Source organism: Sardina pilchardus, chromosome 21 (genome assembly GCF_963854185.1).
Source record: "Sardina pilchardus chromosome 21, fSarPil1.1, whole genome shotgun sequence".
Taxonomy (NCBI): Eukaryota; Metazoa; Chordata; class Actinopteri; order Clupeiformes; family Clupeidae; genus Sardina; species Sardina pilchardus.
The window spans coordinates 4,284,344-4,309,752 of record NC_085014.1 but is presented as its reverse complement, the minus strand read 5'-3'; the positions used below and the strand labels follow the sequence as shown (position 1 = coordinate 4,309,752).

The following is a 25,409-nucleotide window of genomic DNA, read 5'->3' as shown; positions in this document are numbered from 1 at the left end:
ATTCTTCATTATTAACAGATACGGTGCTGCTGACAGATCCTCTGCAGGACATTGGTATGATGCAGTACTATCCTGAGAAACTGTCCCTCAGCACGGTCCTGGAGATCGGCAGTGAAAGTGTTACAGATGACCCAGTCCAGTCTCGTTCCTCACTGCCATGGCTCTTCCTGAAGAAACTAATGATGGTGAATGTTACTGCCAGGTCTGTTAAACTTGCCCTGTCTGATGATGCTAAGGCTGATGAGTCTGACACAGAGTGGGACATTGATGGGGAGAGCCTGCTGGACAGAAATGATGTAAATCCTTTAGACATTATCACTGCACTTTTTCTCTGTTCAGACAGCTTTCTCCAGCAGGAAATGACCCTGAAAATGTCTTTGTGCCAGTTTTCTGTTCCTTTACTTCTGCCAAACTCTGACAACAAACAGATAATGTTCATGCTTTGGGCAATGAGAGATATTGTAAAGAAGTTTAGACCACATTCACTATCAGATTCTAAGGGATTTGTTGAGGAAAGAGTAGTTGGTTCTAGACTCCCAATGGTGTCTTTTGTGAGACTCGGTGAAAGCAGACTTTCAAAGTCCCACATTTTAAACATGTTGCTCAGTAATCCCCAACAGTACCATGACACATTTGTGCATCGTAACATGGAGTCAGGTGATGCTTTGAGAAAGATATCTAATGGCCTGGTGGAAATCAGCTGGTACATGCCATGTGGGAACAAAAGTATTGACATCTTTCCGGAGCCTGTGGCTGTAGCCAATTTGAGAGGTGATATCGGTACATTTGAGAATCAATATTGTTTCCTGTGCCAGACATCTGCAGCAGTGTTTGTTGTTTTTGATAATCTGGAGACTACCTACAAGGTGCTCCCCAGAGAGCATATGAAAGGGCAGCTATTTTTGGTTGGCAATGCACAGAGCAGTACCTTCAATTACGCTGCTTTGAAAAGTGAAGCCAAGCGCTTAGAATTGAAGAAAAGAAATATCATTCTCAAAGACAAAAAGAATGATGCAGACTTTATCAAGGTTCTTCGCTCTATGGTAACAGATGTGATTACACACAACCCACACAAGATGGCACTGGAACAGATGGCCACAGTGGCAGAAGAACTTGGAATCCTTGTGGATGAGAACACTGATGAATGTCAGCATGCCAAGAGAAATGCGGATGCAATCACATCACAAATACAGGACATACAAGAATTCAAAGAGAAACACCTTCCACTGCAGGGTGATACATGGCTGGAGTTGGCCAGGGTGGAAAAAGAGGAGTGCAGACTGAAGCAAGCTGGTAATAAGGGAATTGAACAATATAAAAGTGATCTCAAAATCAAGAAAATGGAACTTAGAGACGCTCAAAGACAATATGATATGTCTGACACAATGGCATGTTTCATTAGTGCACTATCAAGTGGAAGCTTAGAGCGATCATACTTCTTAAAATGGATGAGGATGAATCTGGACAATTTGTCTCTTACAAAACTTTCAATTCTTAGAGAGCGGTATAAAGAAAAATGCCAGGACTCAGCAAGTAACAAGGAGGAGATTGCAGAGCTGGACAACAAGATTTCGAAGAGTTCCTTAGGAATTGAACAATTTTTACGTGAAATGGGCCAGTTGTATGAATCAGCAGTCACCCTTCCATTAGACGAAGAACGACATAAGCAAATGCGTTCTCTGCCCAGACGCTGTGCAGAGTTGTTGCTTGATGGCTTCCCCATTGAGCTGATTGATGGAGATGCCTCAAATATACCCATAAGATGGGTGAATGATGTTCTTAATGAGTTGAACAATCTAGTGGAGCCAAACAATAAAATGTTAGTGGTGACAGTTTTGGGGGTACAAAGCACTGGAAAGTCTACCCTTCTGAACACAATGTTTGGGGTGCAGTTTGCAGTCAGCAGCGGAAGATGCACAAGAGGGGCTTTTATGTTACTGATTAGACTCAAAGATGACAAGAGGAAAGAACTAAATAGTGACTTTCTACTCATCATTGACACAGAAGGACTTAAGTCACCAGAACTGGCTCAGCTTGACTATAGCTATGAACATGACAATGAGTTGGCCACCCTTGTAGTTGGACTGAGTGATGTTACAATTATAAACATTGCTATGGAGAACTCCACAGAAATGAAAGACATCTTGCAGATTGTAGTCCATGCCTTCCTCAGGATGAAGGAGGTGGGCAAGAAGCCAAAATGCCTGTTTGTACATCAAAATGTAGCTGATGTCTCTGCACATAACAAGAACATGAAGGATCGGAAAATGCTGTTGGAACAGCTGAACAAGATGACTCAGGCAGCATCCAGAATGGAGGACAAGGAGGAGAACAAAAAATTCACTGATGTGATGGACTATGATCCAGAGACTGATAGTTTCTACATCCCTGGACTCTGGCATGGAACTCCACCCATGTCACCAGTCAGTGCAGGTTACTCTGAGTCTGTCTATGACTTCAAAAAGAATATGATTGGTCATCTCAAGAAATGCGAAACATCTAGAAACACTGTGCCAGATTTCCTGGAGTGGACCAAAAGCTTATGGAATGCTGTGAAGTTTGAAAACTTTATCTTCAGCTTCAGGAACAGCTTGGTTGCTGAGGCCTACATGAAGGTGTGCACTGAGTTCAGTAAGTGGGAATGTAAATTCAGAAAGGACATGCATGCATGGCTCACAGCAGCTGAAACAACCATTTCCAATTTTGGAAAATTTTCTAAGACATCAGAGACATCAGACATAAAGTCTGTACTTGATCAGCTGAAAACTGATGCATACACTGAGCTCATCAAAGGAGAAACATGGATTTTGGATGGGATTTCTACATACTACAAGCAGGCAGATTGTCATGTGGAACTTGTTGAAAAATATAGAATGGACTTTGAAAACAGTGGCATAGCTTTGAGAAGGGAATTGGACAATTATGTGACAAATCGTCTAGATGGAGCAGCTTCACTCCGCCAGGGGATGATAAGGCTGGAGTCCATCAAGAAGAAACACACCAGTGTAATGGAGGACAGGGTGCTGAAGCTGCTTGAGGAGTGCCGCAAGAGTAAGTCTAATAAATCAGAGGAGGACCTACGATCTGATTTTGAAAAGATGTGGGTTGAAACAATTGATGAGTTGTCTTTCAAAGGACTTCAAAAGCAAGACATTATGACAGCAGTTTTCAGACAGATATGGTTCAATCTTAATCAAAAAGGAAGTTCAGTGGCTACAACATTAAACAAAGTCAACTTGCATGAATATGGGTTAAAGCCCTTCATTATCCCTGAAGGGAGAGGTTGGATAAAAAGGTTTGTTGGTTTATTTACGGGCCATTCTACTCAGGCAGCACAAGAAATGTCAGACAGACTTATTAGAGAATGTCAAGAGTTTACTGTGCGTTTGTCAAAACAAGACAGTCAACAGCAAGATGAGGATACATCAAAGGGAACTGATTATGATGACACATATACAAGAGAAATTTTGAATAAGATTGATGAGACAATAATGGCTCAAACAAACCTTAAAATAAATGAAGAATTTGAAATATCTTTAAAACTGCATATTTGTGCCAATGCTGCCAGGGAATTTCAAAAAATGCATGACAGATTCATAGAAAATAATGACCTACGCAGATCTCTTGACAATGACAAAGAGAAGTACTGGGCTGATTTCAAGGATATCTTCCAGGAGCGAGACCAGTCTCAGAAGAAAGCGGATGAGTTCACATCATCCTGCCTCAAACCAGCAGTAGAGATGTACATTTCCAAATTTCTTGGTCAGGACATAATTGACAAAGTTTTATTAAGTAATGGACTTGAATTCAGCTCACGTACCTCTTTTCAGTATTCCCTTTTGAAACTGCTGCTTGATGAATCCAACTTCGATAAGTACCTTTCTTACATTTCTCGTTATGAAGAGTTTACCAAAAACTGGATATCTGATCAAATCACAATACACTGTGATAAGGAAGTAATATTAAAACTGGAAGAGAAGCGTTTGTCAGAAATCATCAAAAAAATAAAGGAGGCCATTTCTGAAGCACAGAAAGACAAGCAAACATCCAGCAGTGTAGAACAGGAGTATTTGCCAGAAATCCCCACTGAAAGAGCAGATGCTATTTTACAGGAAGACCAAAGCACAGGAAGGAAAGCACAGGAAGACACACAAACATCTGGCAACATAAGAGATTTTATTCTGAAAATGTGTACAATTTTGAAAGCTAAATTGACAATCTCCAGTGATGCACTTAATTCATTTCTGAGACCCAACAATGCAAACCAAGACATATTTGTTAAGTGGCTCATGATGTCAGTGGATGAATTGCAACCACAACTGCTAAACTCATTGAAGGAAAAAACAATTAGTCGTAAACTAGAAAGTGTTGAATTCAAGCCACAGGATCAACTCTTCAATCAAGTGTTTGGCTGTGGACAGCAGTGTCCTTTCTGCAAGGCACCATGTGAGGCTGGAGGGAACAAGCATGAAAAACATTTTGCCTCAGTTCACAGACCTACGGGACTGGGTAAATACAGAAACATGTGGACTGGTAAACTTGTCCCTGACATCTGTTCATCTCTTGTTGTCAGTGATACATATTTTGGTTGTGAAGAAGCCTCTCATCACCCATTCAAAAAGTACACTGAGATTTTCCCTGACTGGCATATTCAGCCAGATAGCAGCATTCAGCCCTCAGACTACTGGAGATATGTGCTGAAAGAATTCAATGACAAGTTTGCTGAGGAATATGATGCTGAACCAGCTGATATACCATATGCCTGGAATTCTATTACAGAGGAGGATGCCGATCAGGTCTTGAAGAAATGTTACAACATAATATAAATAGCCTAACTGTTGTTCCCCGCACCAGCCCAAGTTTTGATCTACAATGTCCTTCCTTTATAAACACTCAGAATAGGTGAGCACAACAAAACATGCAAACATTAAAGCTGAAAAAGCACTAATCCATTGGTGACATTCAACAGTTTATGGTCCTGAATGCATGACGTAATATGCCAGTCATAGTGATCATCTTAAAGGAGTCCTAGAATTCAAAACCACATTCACCTTGTTCCTGTTGAATTTAGGCTGCGAGCAGTGTCCAAAGGACAACACCAAAGACTTTACCGCGTCCCCCACCTGCTTTCGTATGCAAATTGAGAAATAGAAACAGCCGTGTTGAAATGCTCCAATCTGAACAGAGCTCAGATAACACGTAATAGGCGCCCATCCCCCTTTAGATACACCCCCTCTCATTTGCATACCTTCGATTAATAATTCTTGTTAAACTGCTCTTACGATGCTAATATCTAGATATGTGGTCTATGGCAGAGACGTTGTAATGCTAGCGTTATTACAGCTAACTTTGGAGAGTTACTATACTAAGAAATGTACTGATAAAACTTACCAATCTAACACATTCATTCTGTTGGGGAATCTGCTGCACTTCATCTTCGTCAGAACCTTCTTCTGACTCGGTTTATACATGTACGGCTGTATTCCTTATTTAAATCCATTGTTGATAGCTTTATCAAAGACTTTGGCTTTATTTACCAGCAGTAAACGTAGTTTCACTTTGCTCTAGCTACAGACCGGTGGATTGAGCCAATCAACTTTCAGGACATATCGGCCAATAGACCAATCAGCGCGCATCTCATTTGAATATTCATGAACTTGCTGAGTGGGCGGGAAAAACAAACTGTTTCATTGCAAGGCTTATTTATGACCTTGTATTAGGCGATCTAGCAGTGCTCCTGGGGCGTTTTCAGCCCCACAAATTTACATATGACATTATTTAGGCTCAAAGATCAATTTGTAATGGTCAAAAAATGCGTTCTATGACTCCTTTAATGACACTTACCTTTCTGAATATAGCAACATCACAGAGGCAGAGATGGGAGTATACTAGATAATTTACACAAAAAGATCATCATTGGCCAATTTGTGAGGACTTGAGACATACATCATAACTTCCAGTTAATCAAAATTAATCAGATGCTTGTCAAAATTTAGCTTGATTAGTTTGATTTTATATTTGTACATCAAATTAATTTAGGGAAGCAAGGGTGTATTCTTATTGCAACCTTAACAGTATTTGTTTGCAATAGCTTTGGTTTCTAAGTGAAGTAACTGCACTTTTGTTGATATTACCTGAATTACACAATTACTGTAAATAACACGACTTAATTCATGTTTTCAAAAATGGATTTATAGCATTATATGAAGAGCACTTTTCTAAAACGCTATAAATTCATTTTAAAACATTAATTATGAGTTTCACTGTTTCTAATCAGGCTTGTGCACAATTCCCAATTTTAGAATTGGCCTCCATTCAATTCATGAATTGAAATTTGAATTGAATTGGGCTCGCCCCACAGGAAGTTGAATTTGAATTCGAAGGAAGTGGAATTCAATTCATGGCAATTCAAAACAATTCCAGGCACACATGAGGAAGAATGTGTTGAATCTCACATTACATTCAGTTTTGGGAAGGCTACTGTACCTTGGAAATGTAATTGGTTGCTGTTTGTTGCGATCATATCTGACATATATTGTGAAACTTCTTTGTTAAACACAACCCTTAAATGTATGTATATGTAAATGTGTATATGATTTTTTTCAAATTTCATTGAATTTCAATTCATCTTCCTTTAATTCAAATTAAAAATGTAACTCTACATCCTGTTTTTTATGTCAATTCAAATTCAAGAATGGAATTGGAATTTATGAGTCATTCTCAATTAAATTCTGAATTTTGCACAAGCCTGTTTCTAATCATTCAGGTTGTTCAGGCTCTTGTGCATGGTTGTATTCTCACTCATACACAATATTTGAATAATATATTCTCAGAAATTAAATTCTAACAATACTTGTACATTTCCGTATGGTTTTCCTTTTCCTTTCTTCACGATATGACCTTTTGCTTGTTTACCAGATCATGAATTGAAAATATCTTAAATTGTACTTTGTGATTTATGTTGCCAATTTAAGTCTAAACTCTGAACAAAGGGAAACTACTGTATACAGCAAGGATATTTACCACGAATGACAAAGGAAAAAAACAAATCAGGAGGTGTTCACACTAGGAGTTTTTTATTTACAGAAAACACCTGACCTCGGTGTTTTTTCAAAAGATAAAAAGCCGACAGGGTTTTTTTATTCCCCTAAAACAGCACCGAACCGGTGGCCTACGTCAGAGCCATATAGATACAGGCCTATGTTACAGTTATGTTACGTTCATTGCTACTGGTTAGCATTAGCTTGCCAGGTGAGCGGACGGAAACTGAAAATGAATATTTGTTATTATGGCCCAAAATTCCACCAATCGAACTCCAGATGGTCTCCTTATGGTAAATGTTGTGGTATAACTTGTTGGTCATGTCGTATAGCTCAACGTGTTCACTCACATTTTTTTTTCTGAAGAAAGAACTGTCAATAAAGTTTCACTATGACGCAAACTCTCGTTCATTGGTCAGCTGTCAAAAAAACACTTGACGCGGGGTGTTTTTTCTTGGAGAGTAGAAATTTCTCAACTTGAAAACCACCCAGGGTAGGTGGAAAAAAACGCTGGTGGCGGTGGTTTAAAAAGCGCCCAGGACCTTTTTTTTTTTTTTAAAAAAAAAGCCTCTCTGTATCATAGGAATATAATGTGTAAAACATCCACCCGCAACCGGAGAAAAAACCTCCTAGTGTGAACACGCCCTCAGTGTATCGTGTGTCAACTATAATGTTTCTTAAAGACTACTTTTAATATGCTTATTTTAGTTGATCTTATTTATCTGAGTTTCAATGTTTCTAATGATGATTTGGCTGATGTGCATGTTTATTATTACTCAAATGTATTGTGAGACATTAAATTGTTATATTTAGCGGCTTCCACTGAACTTAACTTTAAACTCTGATGTAAACATAAGGTATAAATTATTTACACTAATGTTTTAAATGAATAATAAATTCAACTAAAATTTAATTTTGAGACAGTGATGTGTGGTTTGTTTACATCTGTGTAGCTTTATTCTACTGCTATAAATGGGAAACATCCTCTTCTTGACTACTGGCAGATGAGCAAAACAGCATCTACACATTTATCAGCCATAACTTATATGAACTGTAAACACATAATGAGGTCAGTTGTGTTTAGCATAAGCACATAGCACAAGGCCACATCACAATTGGAGAGGGACTGAGGAACAAACAGAGGTAGGGAGGTAGATATCAAGTTGGTATGTGAGAGTGAAGAAGTACTGGAGGGGTACAAGATATAGGGAGGTGAGCTGTAGGAGAAAGATGCAGCTCAACGTCTCCTGCTGCTGTTGTCCAGGAGTGGACTAAAGAAACATTGCAGTACTTGCATGAGTATACACTATATACTGTAGGTCCCAAGTCCAATGCTGCTCAGTGTTAGTGGATATTTAGTCACTTTTTAGTGACTAAAGTTAAAGTTAATGCTACTACGCACATGTACTGTATGCTATATTACTATTGCCTGAGAGAGATTGATTTGTTATAGATCTTAGTAATTTGGCTATCAATACTAATGGTTTGGCATAATTTTTGACAATACAATTTAAGAGTGCAAATGAAGATGAGCCAGTGAGTTTTCAATATATTGTAAATTATATTGTACACGATATTGTAGATGACCTCAGGGGGGAGAGGGCATAGTGCTGTTTGAGGACATTACACATTTTTGAAGATACTGTATTTAGCAAATGGTTACTCTTCTTGATGAATTATATACAAAAGTGTGTCAAAGAGATAACGGGATGGTCTGCACACTGTATGATGGCTTCAAAAATACTTTATTTATTTACTAAAGAGGCAATGTTTTGATCTACAGGTCTTCACCAGCAAAATGATCAGGTGAAAATGATCAGGAATTAAATTACAATTTAAAAAATGTTCCATGTATGCCTAAGAGCTCAAATATCCTGCCACAATGAAAAATGAAACAAAAATACCCACAGTATTAAATGTTCCTCTTAAGCACAGGTCAGGCGTGACAAAAGTAAAAAATAAATGTGAATCTGACATTTGTTATTACCATCCTGGTATGTGATGATGGCCATGTCTAAAATGAAAAAAAGCTAACAAAGAAAAAAGTCAAAACTAAAATAAAAAATATGTTACTTACTGTATGTTACTTTTTTATTGTTTTTTGTTAAATAGTTATGTTATTTTTTATTATTTGATGTTTTTGTTAATGAGCATGGTATTTGTGTACCTCTTTCACATCAGTAAGTTTCATGTAAGACTAAATGAAGACATGTTTGCAATTTGTTCAGTTTGCGATTCAGTTTTCATCATCATGGGCCATGTTTTATTTGTCAGAATTAAAGGTGCATTCAGTAATCGCACATGACGATTGCATTGGTTTATGTTTACATTTCTTAGCAGACACTTTTGTCCAACAGCATTTTATTTTACCCAAGGACCAAACAAAAACACACTACTGTAGCTCACCTCTCCCTTCAGTAGAGAAACACACACACATAAGTGTTTTGTTTTTGTTTGGGGGACATGCTGCCCTCTCTCTCTCTTTTACAGTGCTCACAGGATGGACAGCTAGCAGATCATGGGGAGATTATTGTTATGAAGATGATTGCTATAAACATTAAATGGCCATTGAATGGCCTGCACAATCGCTGCCAGTAGTAAAAGGCACAAGAATAGGAACACAGGTGCCATCTGCTGCTGTTGTAGGCTACTGCATGTGCTTTCACTATGCATAGGCCTATGTGTTGCATAATTCACTGTGAATCACTCTTGTTTGTGTTCATACGTGCTGCAGGGTATACGATTGGTCTTGTTTTAAAGTGAAATCGATAAATTACTTGTAGTCTTGTACATTTTAAAGACACTTTTCCATTCTACTAGTTGCTTTTTTTCACAGTGCAACCTCCACAATCCACCCCATCCTCTTTGTCTGTGCATCATGGCCAATAGAGTTTCTTTAACAATCTTCTGTTTTTAGAGACAATAAAAAAGCATATTTTTCCCGTAAGCACTTGACGATGCTTTGTCGATAGTGAAATTTCCTGTTGTGCTGAGAGTAGCTTGACAATGTTGGTATAGCTTAGGCTGGGTGAACCCTGCCTGAACTTCCGGGGGATTTGAATGTCGCCCGTCAGCTCAGGCTGGAAACCAGCAGATCTATCTCCTCTGTTTACTGCCAGAACCTTTGGCTCCAATCAGAAACGGGCATACTAGTCCTCGCATGGCCAGTGACGTGACGATAACGAAACTTAAGCGACACAAAGTGCAGTAGAAACAAAGCGCAGCCTCCCCAGACTAATGTTCAATCTTAAAAGATTGAGCTTAGTATGGTGTAAACCAGACTAGGTATAGCTGTGATGTGAGGTGATATTCCTCACATGAGAATACTGTAGAGGCATTGTGTGTGTGTGTGTGTGTGTGTGTGTGTGTGTGTGTGTGTGTGTGTGTTAACTTGGGGTATCGCAGCTAGTCCACCAGGGGGCAATCTGGTCATCAGTTTCCACCTCTTGGGTGGCAGTGTTCTGCAACCTGTGTGCATAGCAATGTCACATGCTCATCCAATCATCCACACTCCAACCCACAAACCAGCATGCATATTCACACACACACACACACACACACACACACACACACACACACACACACACACACACACACACACACACACACACACACACACACACACACACCAGGCAATCCATTGCCATTGCAGGTGAATATGACTACAAAAAGGAAGCGATGCGCACATCCAAAAAGTAAACAAAAAAAAAAAAGGGGGGGGGGGGGGTAATGACCTCCTGCATAGTATTACTGTGCCAAGTATTATGGATATTTCTATTCATATTACAGGGTTGTCAGATGCAATTGCTGACTGCACCTTTCATCTGGTTTTCTTATGTTATCCTTTTTATTCTAATTATTAGAATAATCCACTGGAAGTATATTTCATAAAAAAGACGCAGCATGTTACCTGGTTTCATTTGTCCATCTTTTAGAGGATATGACGCTGATGTTTTGTCGATTCTTGACGGAAACCCGTTCTCCTGTCCTCTTATGATCGTCGTACCCATGATGACCACTAGAGGGAAGCAGCTCCTCTGTTCTGCCACAGCACTCCTTGTTCCGTGAGGTGCTGACTATTTGCCTCTGATCATCACAACACCAGACGAGCATAAGTGTATGGTTTGAATATAGTGAATACTGTTACAATGTTTTACACTTGTTTTAGAATACATAAATAAAGTGTAACGATAAAACAGTGAGAAAATATCATGACATGACTAATTTTCTAATTTTGCTTGTGTTATAGCTAGCAACCACAACCCAGGTTGATGTGAACTCAGGTACTGACCTAGCCTGACCTGTGACCAGATACTTATCTGGACTGCTGTGTCCAGATAATATCGTAAGCAAACTGCACTTCCTATTTAATTACATTATTTCCCCCTGTTAACAGCAGTATCTGATCCTGTCACGGACAGCTCAGTGAATGTGTCTGCAGGAAGATCAATTAATCTGACATGCACTTCTCAAGCAGGGAAGTCATGAGGAAGGGGAGTCATGCAAGTTAAACTTTTCATGTGTACTTGATCAAGACTGTTGCTCGGAACATGGGAACATATCACAAGAATTGTGAAACATCACCTGGTCAGGATACTGTAACTCATTGGAGATTGTCTTTGCCTGTTGCTATTCCGTCAGCTCCAAAACAAATGCACATGTACCGTGTCTAGGGGGAACGGCTCATTCTTCACTGAAGCTGACCTGGGTACCATGGGAACGCTCACACCAGGGCTGGTCTCAGTTGGTATGTTACAAATGCCTGACATTTTGAACCAACAATATGTAAATAATGACTTAAAATGTATTTTGGAACACTGACTCATAACAGGGATAATTGTGTCACTGCCTGGTATTGCACTAATAATGTTTATTGTACCAGAAAAGTCAGACAAATTACCTTTTCAATCACTTCAGACACCTTTGGCTACATTTTCAGCATGCAGTGCAGTCTAACAGACTTTTATGGAATCCTACACATACACCAATAATGCTAAAGGATGGATACACAGCAGGTTGAAAAGTATCAACAAGGAGTAATAACACTTCTCATATAGGGCTGTGAACAGAGCACACATATGAGGGTCAAAGAGTTTAGCAGTTGGACTATATCTCATCTACCCTCTTCAGGTCTGGCATATAGCCAGTGCGTCAACAGTGCCCATCTAGCTCAACTATGTACTGTAGTTAGTATACTTCATCTACCTGTTACACATAGAATGCACATGTTCAATTTATAAGAGTTTAATACTTTTTGACAACTAGAATAGCACCATATGAGAGCACTGTAGGCTACAGTCAGTCTGTTTCAACTGCAAATCTGTAGCCTATTTACAGTTGTTACATTTCTTGAACAGCAGGTCAAGCAACAATAGGGAGAGAACGAAACTGAAGTGTGATAAAGTAAAGCAGGAAAGAACCTCTTAGTAGGTCTACACTTGTCGGATACGTTGTTTTCTTCAAAATGATTAACAACTCGGCGTTATGTCAAGAGGAGATGATAACATAAACATTGTAACACTTATTTAATCGAGAAACCACGGAGCCTACCGACTTCTGTCAAAATCGCCAGTCTCTCGGTTGAAGAAGGACGTTTCGAGGTGAGGCAAGTTACCGTTTAGGCCTACATCTTGTTTAACTTCTTTCATAATTTTCTTTAAATAATATTAAGGGTTCCGCTCTGGCACTATCTAAGCATGCTCAAAATAAACGTAGGCCTACCCTGTCCACAGCGTAGGCTATATAATAAATGTATCCACCGCGTTTAAAAGTTATGAAACTTTTTCATAGCGTTGACCAGTGGCCAGGGCTATTCATCTAGCGTTAAAAAGTTTCAGATTGTGTCGGAGTGGGTATTTACAGTACGAACGCACAATCTACTGTACACAATATGAACTCAAAATCATAAATCAAATATGAGCTATCCCATGATGCTGTTTCACTGGTTTATTTGACAAATAATCTACATAGACCATAAGCACATAGGCCTACTGTAATATCTTTTTGGAATCTGTTTTGAGAGCCTATTGATCTCAGATTAAAGAAAGGTCCACCAATGTTTGTGAATGTATTTAACTGAATATAAATGTAGCTGGATAGGCTACTCATAAATGCATGTTTCGTAGCCATAATAGTCATTTAGCAATACCATATTTTGGGAGACCGCTGGCCCAACTTGGTATTGAAGTTGAATAGCTCTGGCATAGGCTATGGAAAGTATGTATTGCTTCCCATCAAAAAGCAGTGCAACAGATATTCCGGGCGCGCAGTGGTGGTGCCTATATGACCAGTAAAACAGGAAAGGCTAGTAACTCCAGTCCTGATGGGTGTGTCAGTTCCAAAAGTACATCCAGCAGTCAAAAAGAATTCTGCGCTGAGGATGGTCTGAATTGGAGCGAAAACGTTTTGCACACACTTTTTTTTTAGCACTTTTCAAATACAATAAAAACGTTTTTTGCGTCGGCTATAGTGTGCAAGTTCTGTTCCTTTTGACTGCTCTATTTAGGCTATGTCAATGAAACTGCCAGTGCAATCAAAACGAGAAGTCTTGACACCATTGTTTATGAACAAGATAGTGAACTGTCTTTGTCATGTTTTCATTATAACAGTTTTCTCAGTGTTTTCTGATGCAAAAAAAGGTCAGAACTCAGTGATACCACCTGAAAATGCCCAAGACAGCACTATACACTACTACAGAAAAGTTACACATTGCTGTAGTGAGGGGAGTATGTGAGTACTAGTTCAACAATTTTGTATGTAATGACTCAAACAATGAAGTGAAGACTAATACCTTTATTAGGAACGACTATTCAGCAATCATAAGTTCATTTTGACTGACATGACACACAGTAGGCTAAGCAAATGATAATATTATAAAACCGCAGAGAATTGTATGAAAGCAAATACATGTCGAAAAGCATTTGCAATTTGTTTAGAGGAAGAAGAAATTGCTTGATGTGCACAAATGACTAAATGTTGTGGAGGTTTAACTAGTAGTAATGAGAATCAGAATTTTCATTCTGATCTGAGAAAAGCACCAAAGCAACTGAATCTGTAAACTCAGATTGTTGAGAGGGCTCTTTAACACAGGATGCACTTCGTATGATCATACTGCATTCTGTCTCTACTACTATATGGACGATGGCCTGTCTGATTTCTCAGAACACTATGCACTTTATTTGCTAATGCACTTTAGTAATGGACTAACATAATCATACTGCATTCTGTGTTTTATGTGTTGTTAGATGTTGCACTGCATTTCGTAGTGCTGGTTCTCCTTACTTGTGCAATGATAATAAAGTTGAAACTAATCTAGTTCGATAAAGAATAGCTTGAATGCAAGCATATGAAAGAGTTCAGGATAAACAACAATCTTTGGCGTAGGCGGCATCTCTGATCCATCCAACGATAAACGAATCTCAATTCCTGTTGATGGAAGAAGGCAGAGGAGATGAGCCTATACCCGAGACAGGCCTATACATCGAGACAGGGACCAACTGGTAGCGGTGGCTAAAAGGGAGAAGATGCAAGTTGGCGTGCTGAGTAGCAGAGAGAAGTGTTAGAACAGATTTAAAACAGATGCTAAATTCATATAGGCTAGCACTGATTGATTGATTGAATGAATGAAGGGTTTCCCCGAAAATACAAACTAAGGCTATGATTAGTTCCATTTATTTATTTTTTTTATTTTTATTTATCCTTTATTTTACCAGGTGATAACCCATTGAGATAATTGAATCTCTTTTACAAGGGAGCCCTGGGGCAACAAGTACACAAGTTACACAGAAACATTGATGACAAAATAGACTAACATAAAAAGAGGACATGAAGACTAGACAGGACAACAACAAACAGCAACTAAAGCCAATGACACAACATGCAACATGCAACACAGATTTACAGTACATAAAAAAATTACATCAAGGGATCATTGAAAACATGTGCACTGTTCAGATTTGGATTTTTTAAGTAATTGTTTAAAATGTCCAAGTGGGATAAAAACAGAAAGCTTCAAACCTTTTTGGAGCAAATTCCAACACCAGGGGGCAGCATAACTAAAAGCAGTTTTACCAAATTCAGTTTTTCTACGTGGAATATGTAAAGCCAGAGTGTTAACTGAGCGGAGATTGTAAGATGAATGATTCCAAGTCAACAGACTACTGAGCTGGTTTGGTAAATGACCAATAATAGCCTTATAAATGAAAATGTGACAATGGAACCACCTACGCAGACCTAAAGAGGTAAAACCAGTCGCCTCATAAAGACTACAGTGATGTGTGCGTGACTTGGTATTAGTAATAAACCGCAGTGCACCATGGTAAACTGTGTCAAGTGTGTGCAGTGTAGTGGAGGCAGCATGCATATAAATCACATCCCCATAGTCCAACACTGGAAGGAAAGTGGCCCTGATCAGTTTCCTCCTAGCTTGGAGAGTAAAACAGGATTTATTTCTAAAATAAAAGCCAAGCTTTATTCTCAGCTTTTTCACCAATTTGTCAATATGAACTTTGAAAGTTAGCTTTTCATCAATCCACAGACCAAGATATTTATATGATGAAACATTTTCAACACACTTCCCATCCAGTGTGGAAATGGCTAGAGCGGTTGGTACAGGTACTGTGCGGGACTTTGTGAACTGCATCACCTTAGTTTTACCAGCGTTTAAAACCAGTCTCAGTTCAAGAAAGGTGGCCTGTAATAAATTAAAAGACTGCTGTAGCAACTGATAAGCTTGAGCTAGGGTGGGGGCGGAACAATAAAGAACTGTGTCATCTGCATAGAGGTGTATTTTGCAATTATCTGCAGCAGAGGCAATGGTGTTTATGTAGATGGTGAACAAGACCGGACCAAGGATAGACCCTTGAGGGACACCTCGCCGGACCCCCAGTGGGGCAGAACTATGCCCATCGACAACCACAGTTTGAGTTCTGTTGGCAAGATAGTTCCTGAACCACTCAACTGCCTTAGAGCCCAAGCCAATGTCCCGGAGTCTCTTGAGCAGGATACGGTGATCAACAGTGTCAAAGGCCTTTGACAAGTCGATGAACAGTGCAGCACAGCTCAACTTATTGTCCAGGTCACAGATGATGTCATCAAGTACCTTGGAAGCTGCCGTAACGGTGCTATGCTTGGCTCTAAAGCCTGACTGGGCCGGGCAGAGGATATTGTGATTTTGCAGGAAGCTCTTAAGTTGGGTATTAACTAAAGACTCTAGGACCTTTGCAAGCACAGACAATTTAGAGATTGGACGGTAATTGTCAAGAATGGAGGGGTCCCCCCCTTTTAACAGGGGCAGCACATGGGCTGACTTCCAAACGTCTGGTAGGTCATTTGAAGACAGAGACAAGTTAAAAATGTAAGTTATAGGTTCCACTATGATATGTGCTGACAGTTTCAGTAAAGCAGGATCTAGGCCATCAGGGCCAGCTGATTTCCTAGTGTCAATTTCCTTAAGAGCCTTAAGCACTGCAGATGAGGGAATGATTTCAAAGTCAAATCCCTCACTGACCAACGAAGAAGCAGGTGAATTATGTTGTATGGGTGATGACACAGGGCTATGGGAGACCTCTTCAGGATGTGATTGTTCAAATAAGTCCCCAGCCTTAATAAAATGGTTGTTAAAAGCATTTACAATATCATTTTTGTTTGTGATCTGGTGAGTGTCTTTAACTACATGCTTGGGGAGAGCAGAGTCACTGGGAGGTAGATCAAGGGATTTTATCATCTTCCAAAATTTAGATGGGTTATTTAGATTTGAGGACATTGATTTGAGGTAGAAGTCAGATTTGCACTTTCTTATAAGGTGAGTGCACTTATTCCTAAGACACCTAAAGTTGGTCCAATCAGATTGGAGGTTTGTGGTCCTTGCTAGGGCCCAGGATGTATTTCTCTCATGGATCAAAGAAGACAGTTCGTTGGAAAACCAGGGATTGTCACGCCCTTTAATTCTATAGCATGTTAGGGGTGCATGCTTATCAGTGATAGAGAGAAAAAGTGAGTGAAAGTAGTTCCAGGCCACATTAACATCCATGAATGAATGGGTGGAGTAAGAAAGATACACTATCTATGAGTCTTCCTATTAGAACTTTAGCTAAAGCTATCATATCCTATAATACTATTTGAAGCACACAACTGGGTGTATTATTGTTTCCCATGCCTGCCTCTATGTTTATGTGGCTAATGACTATTGTTTTTATTTTGCCACAATTTCAGTGTTGGCCATCTAGCAATGCCTTCAAAGTTATCTGTGTAGCAGCCGATAACAATATCATGATTATGTGTCTTTATGGAATCTTTTTTTCCTGCCATTTCCCCCTGACCTCAGGAATTGAGCTGATGTGATCTGAAAGAAATAGAGTCAGGAAGGGCTCCTTGAGGACATGAGTCTCCCTGACAAACAGCAGTATCATCTGAGAAGAGGACAGATAGGTGACCCAGAGAATCCTCACAGGTAGGCTGAGGTTATACAGCTGAACATAGCTACATTCTCCTTGTCTTCTGCTGAACCTCTCCCTGCTGTACTGTAGACTTGTGTGATTCTCACAGGGACATCATGAAGAAACTAGGCTCCACTGGGTCCAGTGCCCCATCGATGGAGAGTGACCATTCAAAAGGCCTCCCACCTGAATTCAAGGGGGAAGAGGAAAGGTATAAACAACACAAACTCAACTCCTACAGAATGCATTCAGCTAGTGGTGAAGTCAATCAATGAGAATCAGCTATTAAACAGAGCAAATGTGAGGAAAGAGTGGGTTTGGAAGATTGGATGATCTCCCTTTTGAAGCTATCCAGTTTTACCTATTTCATCACATTTTACAGCCTCAAAATGACTGATTACAGTAAAGGTGTTTATGTACTGTATTCTCGCTTGGATTTCCATATTTTGGCTTAAGGAGTTTTATTCATGAAATACAATATAGAGATACATTGTAAAATATGTGTAGTTTTCTATGCTTTCAATTTCTTTGATTGGACAAAGGTGTCTGCTAAATATCATAATCATAACCATAGTTGAGTGATATGCTCACTAACTAATCTTCTAAAACTGCTGGTTCCGGTCCTTGATTCTGATTGGCTGAATTGCGTTCAATGCTGGTGTAAAGCCCAACACATACACCTTGACCGCATTCCATTCTATAGTAATGCGCTAACACAAAATTAGAGAAGCTGCGTCTCAATGTTGCTTGGCAACCATTCAGATAGAGGAAATATATTTCTTGGCAGAAGAATGATTATATATGAATACATGGTTATATTTTTCATTGCTTTGCCTTTGTTTCATGAAATCTTGCCGAATCGACTGCTTGCGTGTCGTGCCTAACAACGCCCCATAGCTGTTTTAAAATCAGCACAAACAGTGGCCTCTTGGGATTTATTGCTTAATTATGCATGGATATCTTGGGGGATCAACAGCTCAATAAAGATACAAGATGAGATAGAATGGAGTAATGTCAGAATGTGAATGTGCTTTGTTTGAAGTTGAGATTCTGGATGGCCTGAAGATAGGAACTCCTCCTCAGTTTTTCATGTTGCTACCGAAGCGTCCACCGGACCTAGGTCAACTGTCAGAGTGTGAAATGTGAAATGATCGTAATGCTTAAAATGATTGGCTAATATCCCTGATTCCCTCAGCACCAAGTCCTGGGATTCTAGTTCTGTATCAACCTATAGGTATGTTACTACTTCTGCTTAATAGCATTCAGACAAATGCCACTCTCAACAGAGAAGAATGCAATCTAATAGAACACACATTAGTTATTAACACAAGTTTTGTTCAGCATAATGCGTCTCAAAGACAGAAGAACCTCTCAGATGACGGAATGAAAAAGATTCTTATACTGTCCTTGCAGTGTATCAAGTGGAAGGGACCAGTGTGATGTTTGCAGTCACACAGCAGTGAAGACATGTTTAACCTGCATGGCCTCCTACTGTGGGACTCATGTGAAGGACCACTACACATCCCCAGACCTGGAAAGACACCAGCTACAGGTACTTAGTAGCCTTGACAATAAGTGCATTTCACAAGATGGTGCCAGTGTGTAAACCAGTGTTGGCTGTCTGCTGATAATGATTAAAAATGCAGTGCTTTTTCAAAACTTCTTTGTCACGTTTGCTGAGGTTAAAAGGTTTGAAGGTGTAAACAGAAAGTGACTCTTCTGTGACACAGTCTACAGGAACGACAGGAAGATGCTTGATCATGATACCATTCACCTGAGTTCAACAAACCTGGAAATAGATATAGTTAAATGGGATAATTATCTTTAGTAGACTCCGTTTCTGTAGCAGATATGTGGACATATGAATTCAGACAGCACAAGAATACCAAAAAAACGCTACTGTAAAAAGTCTGTGAACATTATGGAAATATATGTGTGTCTGAAAACGGCTACAGTGAAATGGGATTCTCTTTAACAGACTCAGGAGACCCTGCTAGTGTGCATGGTTCTGACACAGTAACACTCTCACTCTCATTCCCAATTATTAATTATGTGTTTGTTTTGCTGTGTTCATGCAGAACCCTCAAGACACATCCTCAAAGTCTATCATCAGAAGAGGTACAACATATTTTGAAGAACATTGTTTGGTTTATTTTTGTGACCTAACAGAAACACATTTAGAAATCTTTAGCATGCAAACAATCACCTCATGGTCACCTCCCGTGTTTCCAGATATTCCTCCTCCTGGACAGATCCAGTTCACTTCAGTGCAGACAGACTCTGTGTCCTTAAGCTGGTCACCACCAGAGGGTGCTCCTGGACCCCACAGGTTCAGAGTGACCTGGAGAGGAGGTGAAAAGCAGCACAGAATGGTAGTGGCAGGTTTGGGTCTGAAGGTGACAGGACTGATTCCAGGAGAGAAGTATAACTTTGCTGTGGCCACCCTCGGTGAAGATGGCTATCAGAGCTCATGTGTGGAGAGATCTGTTCATACAGGTGAGATATACATCTATATAAGTTGCCAAAGGTCGGCATCTAGAATGTCTCCATAGAAAAACTGGTCTCACTATTCACAAAGGAATGTACAATAACCATATCTTATGCTATAAGGACTCCATTGCCAGCACCAAGACCCACTACTACTCCAATATAATCGCTGCCAATAAAGGCAACTCTAATACACTATTCACCCTACTAAACAATATCACCCAACCCCAGGACTCTCTCCCTCCTCACTTGTACACAACCTCCTTCTGCAACTCCTTGATGTCATTTTTCATAGCAAAAATCCAGAATATTCACCAGCACCATTGGAACAACTCCTCACCTCAGCATTCCAGCCGACTCTCACCCTTCCACACTCATTATCCTCCTTCCAGGCCCCCACTCTCTCAGAAATCACAGAACTCATTCAGGAATCCAAACCAGCCACCTGTCAACTTGACCCTCTCCCCACACAACTTGTTAAAGCCAGCCTCCCCTCCCTTGCCCGCCTCATGTCTGATATCATCCACTCCTCTCTCACCACTGGAACTGTCCCTACATCCTCCAAAACTGCTGCCATAACCCCAATTCTGAAAAAAAAAAAACATTTTGCAGACCCCTCTGACTTCAACAACTTCCGTCCTACAGTATTTCCAATCTACCCTTCATCTCCAAAATCCTTGAAAAAACAGTTGCCTCCCAAGTCCATTCTCATCCAATAACCTGTAACAGTTCCAGTCCGGTTTCCATCCGGTTTCCATCCACTCCACAGCACTGAAACAGCACTTATTAAAATTACCAACGATCTCCTTATGGCAGCTGATTCTGGACTCCTCATCATCCTCATCCTCCTCGACCTGAGTGTAGCCTTTGATACCATTTGTCACACCACCCTCCTCAACAGGCTGTATTCCATAGGCATCACCTATACTCAGTTCAAGTGTTTCACATCCTACCTCTCTGGCCGCACTCAGTTCATTCAACTTAAATCCATCCCCAGAGTAGTGGCTCGGGCCCCTACTCTTCATCATCTACCTCCTTCCCCTTGGCAATATCGTCCGCAAATCATTTCCACTGTTATGCAGATGACACCCAGCTGATACTAAATTCACTCTATCCAAAACCGACAGCTTTCCTCTTTTTTTTTATCTCTTTTTGATAACTCCTCTGTTTCACCCTCCCCTCAGGTTAAGAGTCTGGGTGTCATCCTTGACAGCACACTGTCCTTTCAATCACACATCAATAGCCTCACTCGGTCTGCTTACTTCAATCTACGTAACATCAATTGCCTCCGCCCCTCCCTAACCCCCCGCACACTGCCGTCTTCCTTGTCCACAGTCTCTTCTCGTCTGGATTACTGCAACTCTCTCGTTTTCGGCCTCCCTCACAAATCCCTCCATAAACTTCAACTAGTCCAGAATTCAGCTGCCCACATCATAACCCGAACCCCCTCCATTCACCACATCTCTTCTGTCCTAAGTCCTCCTGTCCTACTTTCAAGGCCATTCACAACCTGGACCCCCATATTTGTATGAATGTAATAACGTTTGGTATAAAGCATCTTTAACATAATGAATGTGTACAGTACTCCAGAAAGTGAAAGTAACATAGGCCTACAATGTGTTTCATGTCTGTTATGTCTGTTTATGTCTGCAATCGATTATGTTCCTCGGGGTTCCTCGATTACGTTGGGAATCGGACCGGCAACCCTCCGGTTACAAGCTCAAAGCCCTTACCAGTAGGCCAAGGCTGCCCCTTGTAACTTGTTAAGCAGAGGTTTAACCCGAGCCAGGCTAAATGCAATAGGAAATGTACAAGAAGTCAAGGAAATATTGATAACATGTGACTGTTGGCATAATGGTAGGAGATGAGGCTAGGAAGAAGATGGTTTGAATGATGTCCAGTGGGTAGTAGCCTACCTACTGTTTTACTGTACATTTGTCAGGATTGACAATAATGAATTATGAGTTTTGATATTTAATAAGTCTACAGTCTACAGCCATTGTTTAACTGACCTGAACAGCAGGACTTGACCAAGGGTAGACAAGTAAATAGTTGTGTGATTTGTGCATCAATGATGTGTCACAACCACCGGGCTCAAGGTAGCCGTGACATTAAGGATGGGGACCACACTGTAGCTAAAGGTTTTAAATAGAATATTTATTGAAACATTAAAAGGGTAAAGTCAGTATATGATAAAGAAAAGTGTAATGCAAAGTGTCTAGGGATGATCAAACAAAGAGTGTAAAAACGCGACGTCTAGGTGCAAGCTGGCAACGGGTTGCGGCTCTCCCCAGAGGAGCAGCCATCGAGCGCAGAGAGCAGGCCCAAGCGAAGAGCAGAGAGCAGAGCCAAGATCAGAGAGAACGCGTCCATTCATCCTGGTTGTTATATAGCACCACCCATTACTCCAAACACCAATGGGGTCCTTGCTCTGCAAACCAGGGAAACAGATTCAAGGGGCAGAGCCCACACAGGCATTAGACCAGAGGGCGCAACCCCAGGACTGACTAGCAGGGTCTTAACAGATGTAATGTGGACACACAGCATATCAACTTTTGTGATGTGTGGAGCGGAATAAATTAGTCCTGACGCAGGTCTGGGGCCTAATAATAATTATAGCCCAGTAAAACAATGTTGGCCCATACTGCATTATGCCCCCCACTTCCTACCTGTGTTTGTCAGACAACACAGCTTTTTATTTTTACTAACGGTATTTACTAACGATATTCGCTCAAAATTCTGAGTGATGTGAATGTTATTTGTCAAAAAAGTGGAGAAGGGAAAACCATGTGGTGATGACCACATACAATGTGACAACATGCCTCCTCTTGTCCCCACTATTCCCTACAGAGGTTCCTCCACCAGAGAATCTCACTGTGGATTCGAGCTCATCGGAGGCCTCTGTGAGGTGGACCAAACCCGCCGGAGTGGACCAGATATCTTACCTGCTGGAGCTTTTCAGTGATCAGATATGCATAGGCTCTATCCACAGAGATTATCCTAATTATACCATCCCTGACATACAACCTGGAAGAGATTACACCATCAGAGTGACCACTGTACTGAGCAATGGTCGTCAAAGTGAACCAAGCAGCCAGGTCTTTAAAATAGGTATCAAATACAGTAAGTATTGCAGATACATTTACAATTAATTTAGTGTCACAACAATTAAGAAACTTTTTGCAGAAATGTACTCACTCTTGCCCTGCTAAAACAGGTTGGATTACCCCTTTATCTGTCAGATATCACATGGATAATCAATTCGTTCCATACTGTTATATGATTAAATGAGTCATTACCGGTTGAACGGTGTTTTTTTCGGCTGCCCTAGTGGTCTGTAGCGGTAGAACAACGCTTGCAACTTCAGGAGACCTCGGGCACGCACCCATGCTCTACTCCAGGAAGTGTCATGTAAAGTCTCATGAAAAGGCACGGCAGACTGACCGATTGAGGAGTTTTGTAAAATATACACGCTAAAGCTGTAGGGGAAGCTCTGCAGAGAAATATGCAAGCATAAAACGAGCGAAAACGAAAAGTGAAAGCGAAACCGGCGATGAAATCGCCAATCCTGCATAGTATACCTTTAAGACTACATATACTGATTTCACATGGACCTTCAAGCAAGTTTTCCTATAGCATTCAGATAGATTGCTGTTTCATGAGTTAATTTTTAAGATTGTTGTGAAATATAGCTGAGATACTATTTACATACGTATACATTCATGGACACCACATAATCTTCTCTTAATTGTTTGGCACACTTTTGAAATAGCTTATTGAGAGTCTTTAGAACCTACAACTTTAGGATTTCTTCTTTTTATTAGTATTGCATTTTAAAGCACATCTCTTCTATTACTGTACCATTTGACTATTACTTTTATAGGGAATCAGTTGATTAACTGCTACCTAATTGCTAAGTTACCTTTACATTTTCTTTAAATTGTAGGGAGAGTATGGTGCATAAAAGCTATGGGGTCACAGGGCAAGCCCCCAGGGATAACATATATAAAATAACCCTTTTAAGGCATCCTACAGTATGTCTTAAGGTCGCTTTATGTGATAGTGTTTTGTGTTTTATCACCCTGTTTATGTCAATGGTATGCCTATGCAGGGATATAGAGTATGACAGGTGAATAGGCAAAAAATATCAACTAATATTTATCCTCTAAAAACTTACACTGGCTATTTTTACAATAAGTCAATAATATTTACATGGAACGCTTTCTGAAATGTTATGTTGTATATGTAAAAATGAGCAGAGATTTATAGAAAAGAAGTAGAACTACTTCACTACTCTACTTAAATTCATATTTATGAGGGTTAAAACACCCTTACTCCTCCTGTCAAGCTTCAGTGCCATGCTTGTCTTGTCTGATGTCTGAAGTGCTCTGATTCGCCTTTCCACTTCCACTTGTCCCTCCCAGTGCCGCCGCACTGCGAGTAGGGCACCAAGGACAGAGGGGGCACCAACATTTAGCCACTTAGTAGTTTTACTGCAAACTGCGTTTCACTATTCGTCGAGAACGTTTACAATGTGACAATTTGCCATGTTACATGTAAGAATAGTACTTTTTGGGCCCCTCCTATCTCAACCACGTAGCATTATCTAACCTTTATTCCACTTAATTGGGAACGCATCTTGTGCACGCAGGAGGGAGAGTGGCCGATTCCAGCTGGCATGACAAAGCAATTCTGCTTTGGGCACCAAAATGTTCAGCTGCGGGCGGCACTGCTACCTACGGTTGCTGTGTTCACACTGACCTAGCTGCTGTGAATGCCGAGCCAAACTATGAGTCAAACCAATTATATGCAGTTGTCTGTATTGATTCTAAGACTTTCTCATTGAATTAGCAAATGATGGGCAGGAAAGTATTGCAATCATTTCCATGAAAAATAAATAAATAAATAAGATAAAAACAATCTACTTCGCGAGTGGTGGAAACTTGGTTGTCAGCATCATATACTGTAGGTGATGGGGTAACATCATGGTATTAATATTTTTAAACCACATATTACAAATAATTAATGTGTAATTTCTAGACAATTGCTGTGTAATTATCATACAACAACAATGCAAATAACTTGGGTAAAATAAAATGGTAATAACTGCTGTAAATATGTATTTAATGAAGCAATAAATATTTAGGATTTACTTATTGTGACATAATATTCCTGGCCATCTATGGAGAACCAACCTCGCAACTTGCCCTCTCTCACTGCCGGGGGCATGCACACATACAGTAGTGACCGGTAGAGAGAGTGAGTGAAATTTAGTGTGAACGTTTGGCATCCTCGTCCTCATGTTTGTGTTTTCTTATGTATTCCTTTTAAAGTTCCTAAGTTCAGTCCACTCCTTTTCATTACATTTTTTATAGTGATATTTATGTGCTTATCCACAATGGACATTTCAGCTCTGACTGCCCTTTGGATGCTAAATGTTGGATAG

General features: G+C 40.1%; 2 protein-coding genes across 2 annotated transcripts; both read left to right on the top strand.

The window, feature by feature from the left end:
* Positions 1–59: 59 nt before the first annotated feature.
* On the top strand, positions 60–16,074 carry LOC134069462 (up-regulator of cell proliferation-like). The gene is made up of 3 exons (XM_062525426.1): positions 60–3,051; positions 3,640–3,742; positions 15,846–16,074. Exons 1-3 carry the CDS (start codon positions 60–62, stop codon positions 16,072–16,074), a joined length of 3,324 nt encoding a protein of 1,107 aa, XP_062381410.1.
* On the top strand, positions 12,429–25,409 carry LOC134069461 (fibronectin-like). Its single transcript, XM_062525424.1, has 9 exons — positions 12,429–12,640; positions 17,365–17,490; positions 17,586–17,687; positions 18,672–18,710; positions 18,890–19,028; positions 19,555–19,594; positions 19,709–19,972; positions 22,814–23,086; positions 25,339–25,409. Exons 2-9 carry the CDS (start codon positions 17,420–17,422, stop codon positions 25,407–25,409), a joined length of 999 nt encoding a protein of 332 aa, XP_062381408.1. The 5' UTR covers positions 12,429–12,640; positions 17,365–17,419.

What these genes read in the sequence shown, in the direction of transcription:
- LOC134069462 (XM_062525426.1), top strand. Translation starts at nt 60, where the DNA reads ATGCAGTACTATCCTGAGAAACTGTCCCTCAGCACGGTCCTGGAGATC. An exon ending in GCTTGAGGAGTGCCGCAAGA is followed by an intron (nt 3,052 to 3,639) that starts GTAAGTCTAATA and finishes ACAATGACAAAG; the next exon opens with AGAAGTACTGGGCTGATTTC. An exon ending in CTCAAACCAGCAGTAGAGAT is followed by an intron (nt 3,743 to 15,845) that starts GTACATTTCCAA and finishes AATTATCTGCAG; the next exon opens with CAGAGGCAATGGTGTTTATG.
- LOC134069461 (XM_062525424.1), top strand. Translation starts at nt 17,420, where the DNA reads ATGAGTCTCCCTGACAAACAGCAGTATCATCTGAGAAGAGGACAGATA. An exon ending in TGGAAAGACACCAGCTACAG is followed by an intron (nt 19,029 to 19,554) that starts GTACTTAGTAGC and finishes GTGTTCATGCAG; the next exon opens with AACCCTCAAGACACATCCTC. An exon ending in AAAGTCTATCATCAGAAGAG is followed by an intron (nt 19,595 to 19,708) that starts GTACAACATATT and finishes CCGTGTTTCCAG; the next exon opens with ATATTCCTCCTCCTGGACAG.